The 19,804-nt window shown below is 36.0% G+C and overlaps 1 protein-coding gene across 1 annotated transcript in view; it reads left to right on the top strand.

Annotated features, from left to right (window-relative positions):
• The first annotated feature begins 9,020 nt into the window (after window positions 1-9,020).
• Kiaa1024l (KIAA1024 like) overlaps window positions 9,021-19,804 on the top strand; it is a 14,736-nt gene continuing 3,952 nt past the window's right edge. Inside the window, exons 1-2 of the mRNA XM_004631313.1 lie at window positions 9,021-9,185; window positions 19,200-19,427. Coding sequence (XP_004631370.1) covers window positions 9,021-9,185; window positions 19,200-19,427 — 393 coding nt within the window. The remainder of the gene's footprint in view (window positions 9,186-19,199; window positions 19,428-19,804) is intronic.

Here is a 19,804-nt window from a genome sequence, read left to right as displayed (position 1 = left end):
CGTCTCTTTGAAACAAAGGACAAATTGCTTCTCATCAAAAATGTTCAGGTTTCTTTAATTCGCCGCATGTACAGAGCTCACCGGCTGCTTTCATGGTGCCCTGTATGAAGTGGGGCTCACAGGACCAGTACAGAAAATGCAGTTCCCTGACCACTGATATTGCTGTAATAAAGTCCTTTGTCTCTAACCCAGGAGTCCCATGTTTTTGGCTCTAAAATATGAGAGGTAAACTTGATAAAATGAATACGTAGTAAGCTCTTAGCACTTAGTATCTGATGCTTTACTCACTAACACTTGAACCTTCATTGTGAAAATTTTAACATTAGGGCAACTTTCCTTTTAAATTGTTCACTGCAATTAACTGCAGAGCACATATTGTGAAAGATGGTGAGTAATCGGATTAAAACCAAAAGTGAAGCAATAAGAGATGACTTTGCAATTTCATCCTTGACTTCTGAATCTATAAATCTCAATAGGAATAGTACTGTATATTGGTCCATGTTTCAGAAAATATGTATCTTATATTTAACATCTAAAATGTTATCTCAAATAAAATTACATCAGAAAAAAATATATAAAATGTCACCTCAGAGCACCCCCATGGGTGCCAGAACTAAATCTTTAAAAAAAAAAAAAAATGGGCCGGGGAGATGGCTCAGTGGAATAAGCACTTCCCTGGCAAGCGCAAGGGCCTGAGTTCAATCCCCAGCTCCACAATAAATAAATAAATAAATAAATAAATAAATAAATAAATATTATCATATCATTCTATTCCCATCTGCTTCCGGTTGATTGTGAGCGTGGTAATAGATGTGCAGGAGCAGGAGCCCATTGCGACATTTTATTTGCTAGTAAACTAATTCTCTAGACAGAAATAATAGTATGTGGAATACCAAGAATGAATGAGACATTTGTTAACTAACAAGTGACATTTGACAAAAGCATTGCATGTTGAAAAGGCAGATCCATATTTAGAATGAGCAACTACTGCAGTAAGAACAAGCCACTGTCTCTGTTGTGATAGAGTTGGCCTAATGCAGTCAGCTAGAATCAAGGTGAGCTAAAATTATTTTCCATATAATAATGTCCGATGAGGACATAATATCTTCTCTGCTATTATTAGTCTGAACCTTGAACAGTTATTGTGGCTAGATTGGCCTTGGTGAGTGGATGTCCATACGAAGGGCCCCCTGAATAGTTTCTACCTCCCGCAGCATTGTTTTGGTGTAGGAGTGCATTGGTCAAAGATAAGAGTCACTGGTGTGAGAGAATGGCCAACATGGGTAGCTCACGTCATCTCATCCACCTAACTCATGATCCACTGGGATTATGGGTGTGAGTGTGATACCCAACTTGGGGCACATAGCCTGAATGCAACCTAAGGAAGACAGCCTTGCTCTGTAGCCATTGCTGCTGCTACTCTTCCTTTGCTCTTTGCTCTTTGCTGCTGCCATGAAAGTTTGCCCTCTGCTGTGTGCCACTCTGCCTTAAAGCTAGCTGAGTATGGACTGAAACCTCCAGTACCTGAGAGCTAAATAAACCATTCTTCCTTCACTTTGAGTGTCAGGTATTTGTCCCAGCAACAAGAGAAGGATAGCAGACACACATTCTTTCTAACTGAAAGGACTTTCTTTATTACTCTCATTTAACACCATCTCTGTGTGGACCTGTAGAGCTATGGCTTTCTACTCTTGGTGGTGCTAGCATATTTTGAAGAACCATTGGTAGAGTAGGCCTGGATGTTCTGTAATCCAATCAGTGAGTTATAAGAAATGTTCTATGAGACCTGAGGTGTGGGAATGATGTTCTGCTCAGGCAATTGGTGGATGGGTTTGTTAGAGCACACATCAATCAATTTACAATGACCAGTCCATTTTTATGGGAATCTGGTGATCCATGGTCAAACATGAAGCATCTAGGAAGATTGAGTAGCAAGCAAAATATTTATTTGTAGAGAAATGCACAACTTTGCTTTCAAATCCCATATACCTTACCAAGACTCACCAGTGTGATCCAGAGGCTCCATATTGGACCATTTTGTGCCACTGAGTTTTCCAGGTGCCACCTTATGTGTTGTGCCATATGGCCCAAATACCAGACTAGCTTCATTTACAGGCTTAGATGCAGTCTCATCTTCTTCTATGCATTGCATAAAACTAGAAGTTTTCAGAGTATTCATTCATAAACCTTAGAAAATAGCATTAGCAAATGAAGCATAAATTGAGATAGCAGTCCAGTTGGACTCTATGCCTCTTCCTTAGGATTGGTGAGAGTTATGATACTGTCTTTCATCTTGGAATATCTCAGCATGTCACAGAATCCTAGAAATTTTACTGAAGCATGATGTCTCTGAAATTTTTAGTAGTTAATTCATACTCACAGGCACATAGGAGTCTTACTGGGTAGTTAATTAATGTTATTAGCTAGTGCATCTTTTTCAACAGACCCAGTCAACATGACATTGTCCATGTGGTGAAGTATGATAGCCTATGAACTGTAGAAAACACTGGCTTTTGCACATTAGAGAGATGATATGACCCTAAGGTCAGATGTGAAGGTAACTTTTAGATTGAACTGTTAGGCCCCTCCCATGGATTCACTTGCTCTGGACTCTATCTGGAAGCTCAGCCAGAATTCGAGCCACCATCTGATAGTGGTTATCCAATATAATTTTCCAGAGTTCATCTCTTCAGAACACCAAGAAAAGGAATGAGAATTTATTGCACCTGCATCCTTCTGGTCATTGATGGTAGAAGAACATCTGAAATTCTTGCGGGAATATAGTATAGGTTTAGATTCTAACTTCATGACTTGAAGGCAGTTCTGGAGCTTCCACTGTTATTAAAACCAGGAAAGACTTGATTCCATAACAATGAGCAGATTGAGGATGGAAAAGATTCTGTCAGTGACCCAGTATGTCTGTGCCAAATATGACTTCTAGAACCAGGACAATAAACTGTGGATGGGTAGACTCAGAGACTCTTGAGACCATTATGAGACAGATTTATGTCACAACTTGGTGAGATTATCTAACTTCAACAATTTATTCCCCTGACTATGATGCTATAGTAGCAATTGATGTCATAAGAAAGTCTCATCACTTAGTTCCAGTAAATGTATAATTACCAAAGACTATTTTTTAACTAAACCTTATGTAATCAATTTTCTGTTGAATATTATCCAGGTATCCATTTAACATGTGCCATAGGCTTTTTTTTTTTTTTTTTTTTTTGGTGGAATCAGGGATTGAACTCAGGCCCTTGCGCTTGTCAGGGAAGCGCTTATTCCACTGAGCCATCTCCCTGGCCCCAAAGACTATTTTTTAAAGAGAATATTTAAAAAAAAATTAGGAATGATACAGACATTTCACTAAACAAAATAAGAGGAATTCAGTAATGGTTGTTATATTGCATAATGTCATCAAATTATTTAAATTATCAGATATAAACATGCAAAGTAGGTTTTAAAAAGAATTATAGGAAATTATAAATGAGAAGGAAAAAAAGCACTAACTGCTCCTTTCAATAGACTAGCAGAAATCAGCAGTATAATTATTCAAGCTATCCTGTGGATAGATACATAATTATATCTTTCTAATTTCTTTCTTTTTTTCTTTTGTCCTTTCCCTCATCCCAGTTTTTCCTTCCCTTTTAACAGATTATTTTCCTTTCACAGTATCTATAGTACCTTTCAGATTTTATTTATTCTTTCAGGTACTTACACTAGTGAAATAATACGATGTTTGCACATGTGGGTCTGATTTATTTCACTCGTAAGTGTGGTGTCTACTTGTGTGCAATTACCTATAAAAGACCAAAGTTTATCATTCTTTTTAACTGGGTAACACACCACCGTGTTAAAATAACACTTTTTGAAATCTCTTTGTCAGCTGATGAGCATGTGGTTTGTTTCCAAAATTTAGCTTTGACAAATTGTGCTACTATAAACATGGGTGCACATACATTGCTGTGGTATGTTGTTTTCAGTTCCTCTGGAAAAATTTCCAGGGAGGAAGTAACTGGGTTTAATGGGACCTCCAAGCCTAGCTTTTCTGAAAATTCTCCACACTGGTTTCTGAGTGATTGTACCAGTCTACACTCCCAACAATGGAGAAGGGCTCCTTTTTCCCCACAACCTCTCCAGCACTTGTTATTGGCTGACTTCTTGATGTTAGCCATTCTTCCTGTGATGAGGTAAAATCTGTGTTACTTTAATTTTCATTTCTCAAATTACCAATCAAGTTGAACATTTTTTTCATATATTTACTTTCCATTTTTATTTCTTCCTCTGAGAAGTGTATATTCATCTCAGATGCCCATTGTTTTTGATTGAGTCATTGATTTTTTTTTTGAATCTTTGAATTTTGGGGTTCTGACTTTTTGAAAATTTCTTTTGTTTTGATAAAAGTCCTTGAAGACTGATTATCTGTCCCTCATTGAAACACAGTTATCCTTTATGGAAAGGCTTTCTAGAAAAGTCTAGAAAATAAATTTACAGGACAATTTTTGAATGGCCTATGCTGATCCTTCCCCATAGAGCACTGGCCTCACCATTATTCAAGGGCTTCTGGGTCTGTGAACTAGCTCCCTTGGGGAAACTGAAAAAAAGAGAACACAGTTCTCTGGGTCATGATTCAAATTAAACTTTTGTTCACCAAATACAGACGCAATACTACTACAAATCAAGCAAGAGTTTAGTAGAATGCTCATATATTTTACCTCTAGGGATTCCTTAATCAATTGGCCAATACTAAAAAATGTTTGCAGGTCAAACATTCCTTTCTCAGTCTGAAAATTTATAACAAAGTATGTTCACTTTACAGTTCATAAACAGAAATGTTTGCTTTGGTTCTAGATTGCTTTATAGCAGACAATTGAAATGTACATTTATGCCTTATGTGCTCTTAAAGCAACAGTGAATAGTTTCAGTGCTTAAGAACTGAACTAAACGCTAAGCTAAATGCTAAGCTTTCTGTTAATCACCATGCTTAGCAAATCTCCCAAGTACTTCGTGTCATCACTTGCATCGAGAAGCCCTCTCCCCCGCCCCAACCATGCATGCCCAGCTCATAGGTGGACTTTTCTGGAGTAGCTGGATCCAGAGTGTATGAAAGTGGAATGCTCATGTGTGAATATGAGTTAAGGCCATAATACTGAGCTAGGCTTTTGACTGACTTAGCATAGTTCTGGGTGTGAATAATGAGAAAGCTCACCCTGGGTGCAGGACCACCCAAAGGCTTATTCTGTGAATAAGATCAAAGGGAAGGGGCTGGGGAGATGGCTCAGCAGGATAAGCGCTTGACTGGCAAACGCAAGAATCTGAGTTCAATCAAAAAAAAAAAAAGGATCTAAGGGAAAGGGCCTCTTGCTGCCTCCTGTGCCCTGCTTCACTGTCCTGAAAGTGTTTCTCCTCTGTGATGCCCCTCTGCCATGCTGTCCTGCCTTGCAGCAGGCTGACTACGGTCTGAAAGCTCTATAAACTGGGAGTTGAAGTAAACTTTTGCTACTTTAACTTTGGGTGTTTGATTATTTTGTCTCAGCAAAGTAAGCAACACCCTTTATGGGATGCTATTAATGTTTTCAGTTTTAACACAAGATACTGAGGCTTAGAGATTCAATAACTTGCCCAAAAGACAACTTAGATGTAAGACACAGAGTGACTCTGACTCAGAGTTATGTGCACTCAATCACTATGGTTGCTGCTTCTTTTAGGTTTAAAAATGTCTTATAATTGATGCATGAAGATTTATAAACAAAAATGCTCCAAATAATTTTTAAACTTGAATAATGTGATGAAATTCCACTGTAAGTCTGAACAGTACACAGGGTTTTCAGCTGGAAATACTTTCAGATATTTTACTTCATTAAAACAAAAAGAAAAAAGAAAAACGAAAAGAAGCTAGGAAGGATTAGTACATAGAGTTTTCAACTAGTGAAATCTAGATTTAATTTGATTCTTTCAATTCTCCTGGTAGAAAAAGAAATAGCTGAGAGTAAAAAATTAATGGGAAAATGATAATTTTATAAACATTTGTCAGAAAGGAAGAGGAAATGGTTACCTGCATGGGGAGGGTTGAGAAGCCTCATATATCTTTTGCTAGTCTTAGATAAAACTATTAGTGAAAGTGAATAGGAATCCTAAGCCAATATTTATTCAATAACTCTAAAATAACTTAAGTTCTAAAAGTTTATAAGAAAATGAGAGAATAGGTGTTATGAAATGAAAGAAACTTGGAGAATGCTAGCATAATCAAAGCAGAATTTATAATTTTTCTATATGAGCTTCTGCATTATAAACCCAAAAATCTAGAGCATGTCAAATATTTTATCCACTAAGCATGAGTGGAATAGAAAATTAAAAGACAGAGCATACAATCATTTTTGAAATTAAATTTAATTGGATTACCAATTTCCAATAACAATTGAAAAGAGACTAGGAAACAGAAAATGTCATTATTTGTGGAATAAAGGATTGCACTTGGGTCTTCACACACAACGGATATTAAAAATGGCCATCAAGGAAGATGGACATTTTCTAAAGTGTCACCTAATACAGAGACTCCGGAAAGTATAAAATACATCATCCAACAAAACATAGCAAGATAAAGTTATAAATATTTAACTCTGAAGTTTCAACAGAGGAAAAATATCTATAACGAAAACTGTAACATTTTTATGCCAGTTATCTGTCAGTCATGGCCCATGAAGGATGATTAGGAGATAGTCAGCAGAGATGGAAAGGGACATCTCCAGTCATGATCAGAGACGTCGTTTACTGTGACGATGTGAGGCAGCAGTAGGTAAGGAAGGTGTAGCATTCAGTTTCCTGGCTGCCATCACAGAGGCTATCTACAGAGATACAGGTTTTCATAGTGATGAAAAAAGGACAATGGAAGATAAAGAATCTGAGTCCAAATCTGTGAGTGGAAAGACTAACACATATGTGTGTATATAACATTGTTCCTCTGGTGTGAGAGACCAAAAGTAAGCAAGGATCAGAATGTGTACTAGACCTTATGAAATACGAAGAAAGTGCTCAGTTAAGAGAACTAAGGAGAGGAGAGAAGGAAGGGAATGAAAGGAAAAGGAAAAACTATAAAAGAAAGGAAAGAAAGCTATTGTAAATAAGGGGGTAGGAGGAGTTGAATGGGAAAAGTGAGAAATTGGGAGTAAAAAGAGGAACTGAGATAAGTCATGTACAGGTACAAAGTCCCTATGAGAAAGTAATCATTATGTGTATTTAACATGTACAAATAAACAATATTTTTTTAAAAAAACCCTTTGGGCACACAGGGCATAGCAGAGGAATCTAAAAGGACGCCTAAGGAAAACTGAAAGCTCATGTCACCTACCTCATGCTTTGGCTAAGAAAAGGGCTTAATCAAATGTATTTGGATCTAAGCTCCATGTTTCTCCTTGCCAGTATAGAAAGCCAAAGACAAGTAAGGTTCTTCTTGAAGATGTGTGATATTCCCCAAAGAATCTTTTAGAAAAAGCAAACAGTCTAAGAAATATTTGTTCATTAGATATATTCTGGCTACAGCCAAAAAAAATCCAGATAATATCAAGCACATGCACATATTCATAATATCCTTGATTCTGGAAATACTGGTGTTTATTTTGCTAACTGTCATATAAAATATATATTACTTTCTCTAGTAAATTTATTTTTAAAGCTCCTAAAATGTGTTTCAAATATTGTAAGCAATGGCAGATTTCATGTCCAAAAAATTCTTATATAACATGCTCACTGTTTAATTAAATTTTACAACTATAAGTAGGACAGATTTTTGTTAAAATACATCCCCTTTTGTTGCTATAAAGAAGGTAAGAACTCTCCAGGGTCTTGTCTGCTTCAGGAACATCCTGGCTGCTGGTTTCCATAAGCGACATGGCACTGTTCTGAAATCTAATGCTGATACATTCCATGTGTAACCTCACTGCCCTGGAAGGAAAGCCTGCCTGCTACATCAGAGGAGTCTATATATATGTAAAAAGGAACAGACACCCCGTGTCTTTTAGACACTTCTGATGTATTTGTTATTTGCTTTCTCACAAGTGGGACATGCCCCTTTTCCTCCAGATGGAATTTTATACTTTCCCAGTGAGAAATACAGGTCACCTTAAGCAACATGTCTTGTGAGGACAGTGCATATCTCCCCATTAAGGTCATCCCCACTCGCTGGCTTGCTGTAGTGTCCAAGCCACACCTCCACTTTGGCTGTCTTAACAGCAGACGGCTTCAATTACCATGGCACCACAAGCAGCCATGTTTCCCATTAACTCCAAAGGTGCCAGGTGGACACCAGACATCATAGCAGCTTAGACAGCTTGCAGCAGAAGCTAAATCTCCACAATGAGTGGCAGAAGGAGTAGATAGGGTATTGAACTATTGTAGCCAATGCTAAAGCAAATTCTTGTCATTTCCCTACTCTGAGCAAGCTGAAAACCTGAAACTGGTTGGGTTTCATATGAGCTTGAGACACTGGGAGCCAGATCATGAGATGAAACGAGACACTGAGTATCGCATGTGAGGCTGACTATGCAGGGCCAAGGCAGGTGTGCTACCTTGGAAAAATTCAAACAGGAAAACCAATACAGGTGATTGCTTCTTGTTCTCCAGTTTATGAACCATAATACTGAGATCCTGCCAGCCTTTGTGCAGACAGCAGCCTCCCTTCACCCCCATACATCATTGGTGCAGATTCTAGATGGATAAGCATTCAGTGCTGCACATATATCTAATTTGGTCATCCTGTTCATTTTAATCAGCATAGCCCCATCTGTCCCAGTGAAACACCCTCAGGTGTGTGTGTGTGTGTGTGTGTGTGTGTGCATGTGCTTAAAGTAGTGTGTGTGTGTTTCTTTGTTCTTATGATGAGTTGATGTGTCATCTCAAGAATGGCTTGAGTGTACCTGGTTTCAGATTCCAGTTGGAGCATCCCCAGGCTCGTTAATAATGGAGGAGTCCAACCAGAACGGCTCTGCCTGCCTTTGTTTCCGCTGTAGAAGAAGTGAGGCATGGATCTCTCTGTCTTGCCCAATAATAACCATCCTGACAAATTTCTGCAGCTTGATGTGAAGTCTCTGATGAAGAGCCCAGCCCTTCAACAGGCCAGCCTCGCGAGGTTGCTGAGTGGAAATTATCCTGCTGCACAGCACTGGCAAAACCTTGTCTACTCACAGGTAAGATGTGGGGACATATAACATGGGGGTGGCTGCTGTATCTCTTACTGTAGATATTTGTATAAAGAAGGTATGGAGAAGTGAGTGCCAAGCGGCTGCTCTCTCTTACCATCCCTTTATAAAATGTTTGACTTCTCCAACCTGTCCATTCCTGTCCAATCGCTGGCTTTTCTGCCTGTATTCATTTTAGATTTTTAAAATTCATTTTGCTTCCCTTTCAAATTTGTGAAGCCAATTGCTGCATTTTGAAGTAAGGTTTTAGAATGAAGCATGTGTCCTTTTTCTTCAGTGTAGCATAAATGTAAAGCCTCTGAGGTTTACACTGCAGGGTATACCATTCTCTGAGAGAGCTATGAACTTGCATTAGCCTCCCTTACAGCCTAGCTCCCTTTCCTTTAAACAGGGAAGACTCAGACACAGAAAAAGAAAAGCCAAATGAAAGAATGGAGGAGAAAAAAGAAAGAAAGAAAGAAAAATTCAAGTTGGGGAACTCTCCATCTTGGAAAGTTCTAACTATTATTTTAGACACATTTGTTTCCCACCAGTGTCTATGTGGACTAGACATCCAAATCAGCCCTTCAAACCTAATGTGGATCTACACAGTATCTCTCTTGTTCTTCCTTTGCCTCTTCCTTCTTGCTGACAGAAAGAGAAGAATAAAACTGTGATGAATTCCATGTGCTAGAATAAACATAAAGGCCCTGACTGTTACACAGCTAATGAAACAGGAATAATCTTTCCTTTAAAATGTAGAGACTAATGGGATTAAGGGTTAGTCAAGATAGAAACAGGAAGAAGCATTTCATTTCAGAACAGATGTGACTGACCTGCAAACCCCTGCAAGTCATTAAATCCTTTGGAGTGGTTCAAATTCCCTGAACAGAAATTTGTTTTCTTTCAAGAACAGTTGCTGCTCATGAGTCCTGGTGTAAAGTGACTCCTTTGTGGTATATTTGTGGGCTCTGGGGGACATTTACTATGAGATCATTCAAAATCAAGTACACTCAAATGATTATGTAAGTGTTTCCCCCACCTATAAGGGTTTTAATTTATTTCCACTCTAAGGCAGGCTATTGGGGCATCTGACTTTTTTTGCATTTTGTGTCGATGCTCTCATAATCCTCAAATACTTTTTCCTTAACTCTACATTCATGTTGTGTTGTTTTGTGTTTTAGTTTTAAGTTAAATGGAATGTTCTTCTACCCTTGCCTTCCTTGTTCTGTGTGTTACAGAAGAAAAAGATTAAAAAATATTTCAGAAGACCTCATCCCTCTCCATCCTATGACGTTTAGTCTAAAAAAGACATAACTCAAACTTTCTTTGAGATTGACATTTTGCTTGAAGCATTTTGCTTCAACCTATTTCCTTCATTGTGAACTTTACAGTTTAAAATTTGGTTGGTTTGGGGGATCCCTAAATCTGAAAGAAATATGAACTTTTAAAAGGCAACTTTTCCATAATACAGTTGATTTTGTTATCCTTTTCGTCAGAAGATGATCTAATGAAGGAAAATTACTACTGAAATAATGCAGGACATGGGAAAGAGAGGTAGTAAATCAAGTCTAAATTTGTGTGATTTGGGAGGTGAGGCACAAACTATGAGTAACAGCAATTATATTCAAAATTTTACAATGCATCAATAAATAATTCTCTTCTTGGATGGAGCTTAAAATCTAGGGTGGATATATTCATGGGAAAAATAATCTCAAAGAAATGAGCTTATGAATGTTTCAAATAATTGAAATGATTCATAGAAGAAGGCATTGATAATGCACACATAAAATGGCAGCTGTTAAATTGTTCATTAATTTGAAATTCTCCTTCTTATGGGGTGATCCATCAGCCAATGAGAACAGGCAAAGAAGAACATTAAGCCAACAATAAAATTATAGGGTAAAAGATTGGAAATATTTTTTCTTTTCTCAAATACACAGTAAGCCAATTGTAGAAAAATCTATCATCCAAGCCTCAGTGCTTTTACTTGCAAAATAAGCACAATACTTGCTTTAAGTCTTTCCTTAAAAGCAAGAACAAATACAGTCCCCCGCTATTTCATGTTTCAACTTTCACGGACTCACTGTTGCTCGGGTTTTCAAAAAATATTAAGCTAAATTATTTATTTTTCACCATATTGAAGGATTTTGGGAGAGTGTACAATACTGTGTACATATATATGTTGTATTTGTGGTTTTAGTGATTTTTGCCCAATAAAAATTAAAATATATAAAATATATTACAAATGTTAATTCTAACATATTAAATGAATTTTAAATAGAAATCAAATGCAATGTTTACATGGTCATTATGCATGTCCACAACACACTAGAGCTTTGTGCAATAGCCTATCCTCAAACTGTTAGAAGTGCTGATCATTTATTTGCCATTCCAGTATTTATCTTATGTTTCACTCTTAGTACTTCTTTGCTATCATGAAAACTTTTTCTTAGTTCAATTGTTTTGAAACATTTAATTTTTAATTAATTAGTATTTAATTTTCTGAATATTGCTTAATCTTAATTTTTATTCTAAGATTTATACTATATCTTTGACTTATAACTTATTTAAAAGACATCATATGATATCTTCTTTTAGTATTAGAAACTTTAAAAGTATATTTCCATTTTCTGTTGACTTTATATTACTTCTTCCCTGTCTTTTATACACACATACACATATATATGAAAAAAATACATGTATAACCCAACATAAGATTGGTACTGTTTCATAGAAATCTTCAATGACCTTTAAATAAGGGTTCATCTAATATATTTTATATAGTCCTGCATAACTATCATATGGAGAGCTCTTTATTGTTCATCCAGGAGCATACTGCAACTTCTCTTGCCTTTTGAATTATGCTCTTTGTTTTCTCCTATATGCTACTTCTGGAGGTATTAAAATATTTCAAGTTTGCATAACTAGAAAATCTTACTTTTAGTTTTCAAAGGTATGTTTGCTAAGTATAAAATTCAAAGAGGACAGATCTTTTCTTTCAGTGCTTTAATTAGTCTAGATTCTTATACACTTGGTCCTTTTTTTTCTTTCTAATGTGGAATAAGATGCTATTTAATTGTGTTCTCCCATAGCTAATATTTTTATGTATATGTTTTAATGATTTTTTCTTTACAATAAGTTTTGCACAATTTAATTTTTGTGTATCTTTGTATGATTTTATTTAAATTTCTTGTGCCAAAGTTTCACTTTTCTTGGAAATGCAGTATTGTAAGTTGAACTAAATATAGAAATTTAAGTTCTTTAAATATTTATCACCTACTCCTTTCTACTTTGAGAATTCTAACTATATAAATATAAGTTTCTTGGTTTTGACACAGTGAACTATTATGACTGGTCTGTAAATTCTTTCTTCATTTTTATTTTGGACAATTTTTATCATTGTATTCATTTATGTTTGTAAATAATTTATTTTCAATTTGCAATCTATTAAAAATTTACAGTATGTATTTCTTTAGTGGATAAATACATACTGTACCACATAGTATACATATGTGGTTAAAATTACACAGGTTTATGAGATTAGAAAATGGTTAAGAGTGTGGGAACAGTGTATCTGTCTATATCTATATCATGCTATGTCGCTCATTTCACTTACTGCAGAGGTGTCCAGAACATAACCTCCTCGAAAAGTACAAAGCACTGTAAAACATAAATTAAAATATGAGATAAAATTTAGAGATAGCTTCCTATAAAACCGAAAGAGTATAAATATGCATTATTTGCTAATATCCCAAAATGTAATAAAATTGTCATTCTGTTGAAATTTAGAAAGCAGCAGCTAATACACCACCATTATTTTGTAAATATTGTGGTTAGAGATGTCTGTGCGTGTGGGCAAATGGTGGTGATAGTTGGGGAATATAGTCAATGTATTTGTCATTTGAGTAACTCAAGAAGTAAATTTGATACTTACATGAGATCCATAACTTCAGTTATGTTAAGGAACATGCTACCTGATGCCTGGAGTGCAAATCACTTTAAGAAATGTCACAAGACTTAACCCACAAGCATCACCTTTAACCTGCTATTAGTTCAGTGGTTAAAACAGAAATCCCACTGAACCCAAATATCAAGTTGAGTTCATAACTGGACGCATTCCTTTAATGTCAGTGCATTAACTTCTTATCTGTTTTAAAATTTACATTCTCAAGTTCCTGAGACATTTTTGCATGATCTGATACAATAGTGTACGACGAGGCAGTAAGCGCTTTGTGGGCAAGTAAGTTACAAGGACATTGTCAATTCCTAAATAGTCACATATTTCTGGGAAAAGTAGTTATTAATCCACTATGTTTGTACTCCTTCTTATATAGTTTCAATAGAGAAATAAGGGAGCTTCCTAATAAATTTCATGTAAACAGAATAAAAACATTCCCCAAGGTTTACTATTACTGGCTGTTACAATGAAGACATTTTGCATTGCATTCCAAGCATTTCTACCAGTGTCCTTTATAAAAGGAGGTAAGAAAACTTTTTTTTTGGCAGAACCGGGAATTGAACTTATTCCACTGAGCCATCTCTCTGGGCAGAAAACCTATTTTTTAAGCTAAAAAATGTTTCAAGTTGTAAAATATCAGGTATTGTGGTAATGAGCATTTTCTGACTAGCACTGGAGCTTATGAATCTTTTCAAATTAATCTCTTTGTTCTGTCTTTTTTCTGATGTCTGTCATGTCACACTCAGATGGCAGGAGCATTCCAGGGTAACTCTGTGAGCTGAAGCAAAAGGCTGAGGGTGACACCCTGCTCAACTGTCCTCTTTTTCCATCTCTACAAAATGTCATTTACTGGGTTCATGTCCTAATCACCTTCACTCACTTGTTTTCAGTTCAATACTTCTCCTCTTGCTTTTAAAACATGCATGTATAGGCATGAATATATTAATGAGATAGATAGATAGATAGATAGATAGATAGATAGATAGATAGATAGATAATTTCTTTTAATGGTCTCTCATATGTCATGTCCTCTAAAAATGTTGTCATTCTTATGCTCCTATTTACTATTTTGAAAAGCACAGCCCTCATCAGAAAACAGTCTGCAATTTTAAAATTTACACTAAGGAGATATTATGGGAGTTTGCAAGTGTTTAACTTACTGTTCTAGAATTATATCAAGAAGCAATCCACTAGGAAGAATGTATGCAATGTGTTCATTATTGAAACTGTCCTATCAATTTGATTTGAAACTGTCTCATTGCTATTTGTTTCTCAATAAAATTATGGGAAAAAAATTTCAACCAACTTCATTCTTTATTATTTCTTTTTGATTATTTTCTTACATTTATTATTCAGCTTTGTTTCTAAGGCTTGAATTGGATGCTTATTACCTCTTCATTTCACCACCCTTTTATAATACAAGCATGCTTTCCTATAGTATTTCTTCAAAATACTGCTGGAGTTCCAGCTAAAAAATTCATAATGTGGCATTAATTTTTTACTTTCATTCTTTTCTAAAATTGTTTTCCTTCCTATTACTTGAACATATATTTTTAAGTTCACAAAGTTTAGTATTTAAATTTATTTTCTTAATTTTCTTCTATATTTGAAGCTAAATTGTCTATGATCAAAGAGGTGACCCATTGCTGCAGGCATTATCTGGATGTTCCCCCAAAGCTTCAGGTGGTCATAGGGGTGGGCTTTGTGGACGGCACTGAATCTAGAGTTGGTGATTAGCCGATTGTCTAGTGCTGGGATTGGCAGCGTGAGTGATGCCCCCAACCTAGGAAGGGTAGCCTGCATGCAGCACAAGGGAAGAAAAGAGGCTTGCTGTCCCCTTTGGCTCTTGTTGCTTTTGGTGTCTTCTGCATCATGAATGGTTACCGCTCTGCCATGTGCTACCCTGACTTGGAACCAGCTGATTACCAGTTATGGACTGAAACCTCCATAAACTGTGAGCTAAATAAACTTTTTCTACCTTAATTTTGAGCATCAGGAATTTCTGTGTCAACAAAGAGAAAAAGTAACTAAGACATTCATATGCAGTGGCACCTCAGTTTATGAACTTAATTTGTTCCATGATTTTGGAAAAGACAGCCATGTGTGTGTTTATATGGCCATAGTTGTGTGTGCTACTTGATGGAGACTTTGAAAAAAAAAAATTTGTGAAACACTTCTGTTTGTGCAGCAAATTGCTTTCAAACAAAAGCATTCATGAACCATAGTAACACTGTACTTAATCTCCATGATTTCCTTTAGGATCTAACTGACAATTTTTAAAAGTTCAGTGTACATTTCAAAATGAATTATTTTCAGTTGTGTAATAACACACACACACACACACGCAAATATATACGCATATGTGTGTGTCAGTTAATCAAACCTATTAATTTTATTTACCAAATACTATTTATCTTTAATATTATTCCACATGCGTGATAAGAATTACATGTATCAACTTCTACTAATTATTTCAAGCTTTGTTTTATAAATGCTAGAACTATTTTACTGGATCCATACAAATTGTTTTTTTTTTATTTTTTTTATTTTTAGGGAAGGGTCTACAGGGTGCTCAGGGTCTCACCACTAGATCAGACTCATAGTGATCCGCCTGTTTACAGCCTCCCAAGAACTGAGATCACAGACGCACACTACCACGCCCAGTCTCAACCATCATCTCAGCCCACCCTGGGGTATGGGGCTGGCACAGCTTTCTGGGGATCGAACCTGGCCTCTGAGCTCTGCATAAGCAGGAACTTTAGTTTGCTGAGCTATCTGGCCGGCCCTTACTTATGAGTATTTACATTCTAGGATTATTGTTGCTTCTTACATCTTTTATTTTAAATAATCAAAAGCTTTTAGGTATAATTTTGTGGTCTGTTTGTAAATATATTACCTTAAAAACTTAGTAAAGTATTTATTGATACAATTCCTACCTAGTTAGCCCCAGCAAATCCTATGTCATTAAACATACATAAAGTCTTTTGAAGACACAGATTTCAAATGGCTTCGATTTCTTTGCTTTTCTTCCTTAAATTTTTAACTTTTTATTTTGTGACAACCCCTGAAGGCTGTCTGGAAACATAGTTATGAAACTCTACCTCAAACAAAATCTTTGACTTGGGTCGCTTCAATCAGCTGAGAAATTTTACTCGGCTTTTTGCTCATTACTTTTTCTTTCTTTAAAATAATATTATGTCTCAGTATTTGGGGATTATAATCAAATTATTAACATGAGAAAGTACGAAATTTCTAGACTTTTTTCAATGCACTCTTTCCTTCTTTCTTATGAAATGGTCAGTTCTGTCTCTGATCTCATCTCTGTCCTTTCTTATAGTAACATTTTGATTCTTGAAATACGTGTAAGTGCTCACATTAGTGAAAAGTTTATCACCTAAATATTTATTACTAATATTAAATGGTCTTTCTTCCTCATCCTTCCTTTTATCTTTCCCTTCCTCTCTCTCTCTCTCCTTCCCTCTCTCCTCTTTTCTTTCTACCTGTGCTGTGCTGGGGATGAAACTCAAGACCTCACATCTGCTAGCCATGCATACAACCACTAAGCTAGAAGCTAAGCCCTACATCAGATTCTTAATAAAGATAAGTAATAAATTTCTCTTGAAATTCCCTCCAGACACAAAATTGTCATGCAGAACCAAAATGAATGATGCCCTGTTCTAGCATGAACTACAAAACTTTTAATAATATGGTTTAAAAACAGGTCTTCAATATTTTTTGAGAATATGTGTGTTATTTTGCTTTTATATGTATTAGTTTTCTAAGTCTATATGCTATCATAGAGTTTACGATGTTTTTCTTGATCCCTCAAACTTTATTTGCTTCATTTATAGTTTTCTTATTTAAAAAGAAAGTCAAGGGACAGACCAATATGCAAGTAACCTAACAAAGCCAATTTGTCCATGTCAGAAGAATTATCCCTCTTCAGAAATGATCAAAGATGTGTAAGCCTAGAAAACAAAAGTGATTCAGAGTTATGCTACACTCAAACAATCTAAATTTCTCATCAAATCATTCTTTACTCAATTCAGATACATTACTCATGAAGCCACTCATCTTTAAGATAAATGTCCAGTCAGGAAGAGTTATTATTGCAGTGCACACTTTGGGATTATAGAGTATAAATTGACTTTGCACAGAGCAAGAAACTATTAAAGTCAGAGAAGATCTCCAAGTTGATCTCCAAGAATGTGAAAAATGCAAGGATTAAGAAAGCTGAGGAAACTCAACACCAAAGACAATGTAATGGTTTCATCAAGGTGACTTTTTATTTACTTGCCATTTTGTTTATTTTAGCCATTTCAGGAGAAAACTATATGTAAGACAAGTTTACAACTTTATTTTATGTAAGTGTACATATTTAATGTGACATGCATATCCCAAAAGATGTCAAAGGTATTGAGGTATTGATTCTCATTGATGTGAATCAGATTCTTACTGAATTTTCTCTGTTTAGGAAGGCTACAGTATGTGAAACACATATTGAAATACTTCTGTAAATTAGAAAAATAAATTGCCAGTGTTTGAAGGTTAAACTTGTGTTATCCAAAATTAATTAATATTAGATTTATCCTCATTGATGCTCCATGATAAAAAGCATTACTTTAAGGGTCAGTCAGATAGCTCAGCGGATTAAAGTGTCTGCTTAGGCAGACACCGGTCGGAGGTTGGTACCTGGCATGCTGTGCCAGCCGCGCCCACAGAGTGGACTGAAACATGCACCGGGCGTGGTGGTACGTGCCTATAATCCCAGTGCTTGGGAAGTTGAAAACAGGAGAATCACGACAAGTCCAATCTTTGTAGTGAGACCCTGTAGGCCCTGTACTAAATACAAAAATAAACAAACAAACAAAAAGTATTACTTTATAAGCTTTTCACTGTATTTAGATTTACCTTTTTTTCTTTTTTCTGTATTTTAGGGAAGGGTCTACAGGGTGTTCAGTGTCTCACTACTAGATCAGACTCGTAACAATTCTCCTATTTACAGCCTCCCAAGTGCTGGGATTACATACCACAGTACCACGCCCAGTCTCATTCCCTGTCTGGGTGTACCCTGGGAACATGGCTGGAGTCAGGTCCAGGGGTTGAACCCCTGGCCCCTATACTTGCTTACAGGTGCTTTAATCCACTGAGCTATTTTGCCAGCCATATATTTATCTTAATTTAAGCTAAGACTGTGAACAAATTTTAATTTAAAAAGTTCATATCTTCACAGTCCTAAGGGGAGAAAAAGAAGCAAGGTAAAATTCTGAAGATTAAACCAGATACATAAAAGCAGGCCCTGTGTAATATTAATCCATATTGTTAGAGTATGAAATACTCTTTCTTTTAGACAGGGATGGGAAGCAACAAGTTAGCACAAGATGTACTGGTAATGTCCTGTTCTTGGCCTGGTGATGGAATATTATTTTCATTTGGCTTGTGAAAATGTAGTGAGCAACATGTTTGTTTGAGGTATACATCTCTAAACACATATTACACTTTTGGTTCAATAAAAACATTTTATAATTTGAAAGTTAATATTTTAATCATCTAAGACAATAGACATATATGCTAAATTAGCCCAGTCCACAAAGCTGTCTGAAATCGGAGCCAAGACAATATTTGTAAAATGTGAAGACATAGCTGTAAAATGTCTTCTAATCTTGAATTTGCTGGATTAATGCAGTGATGTTGACTATTTTTTATCATTCATGGACTATGCAAACAGAAGTAAAATGTCATTAAATCAGAATAAAAGTAAACTGGAAAACTGAACCTTATTCAGAATTCTACCAGGTGGATTAAACAATGTTCTATCTGGATACTTATAAAATAGCATTCAGATGAATATTACAATAAAATAAAAGATCGTATGCAAAGAGAGAACTCAACTACTGGGAAGGTTCTTGGACAAAGTCAGTCCTAGAGTTCTTTCCTCATCTATACTCCTAACCTGTTGGAGATGGAGGCCAGATCAACAATTTCTATGTATCTTACATTGTACTTTTTTCCATCAGAAGATCCAGTTGTAAGAGATGGCTTATCCTTTTAATCCCTAACAGAAAGAAAAGAAAAATATCACCACTCAACAAGTCAAAGGACCCAGTGCGGAGGCCTCTGCCATTGTTGATAGCCCTCCACCATCGCTGTCCTCAGTTAGGAAGAATAACCCACTCTATGGAGACATGAGTTTGGAAGAAGCGATGGGAGAAAGAAAGAAAAGTCCTTCATGGACTATTGAGGAATATGACAAGCACTCCTTGCACACAAACCTTTCTGGACATCTAAAGGTACTTATAACTGAGCATCAGAAGTACATTTTTCTCTTGCATATCTGTAATCAAATGTAGAATGTCTTAATCCCATTCCTAAGTTACTAAGAAACACAGAGAGAATCAAGGTAATGTGAAAGTTAGAAAGAAAAAAACAAAAGATTGAGAATGACCCTTTCAATTAGTGACGGAGGTCAGTTAAATAACCCTAACATGCAGTATTATGGAGATGACATGATTTCTTCACTAGACACAAAATATCTGGATTTCAGTTCATTTGTGGCCCTGGTTTAAGTTTTGCCTTCCTAGTCAATATGTATTTTTAAAGGGCCGGACAGGTAGCTCAGTGGACTAAAGCACCTGCTTAGGCAGAGCGCAGTGGCTGGGTTCGATCC

Source organism: Octodon degus, unplaced genomic scaffold (assembly GCF_000260255.1).
Source record: "Octodon degus isolate 3935 unplaced genomic scaffold, OctDeg1.0 scaffold00040, whole genome shotgun sequence".
NCBI classification, from domain to species: Eukaryota; Metazoa; Chordata; class Mammalia; order Rodentia; family Octodontidae; genus Octodon; species Octodon degus.
This window is presented reverse-complemented; position numbering and strand designations above follow the sequence as displayed.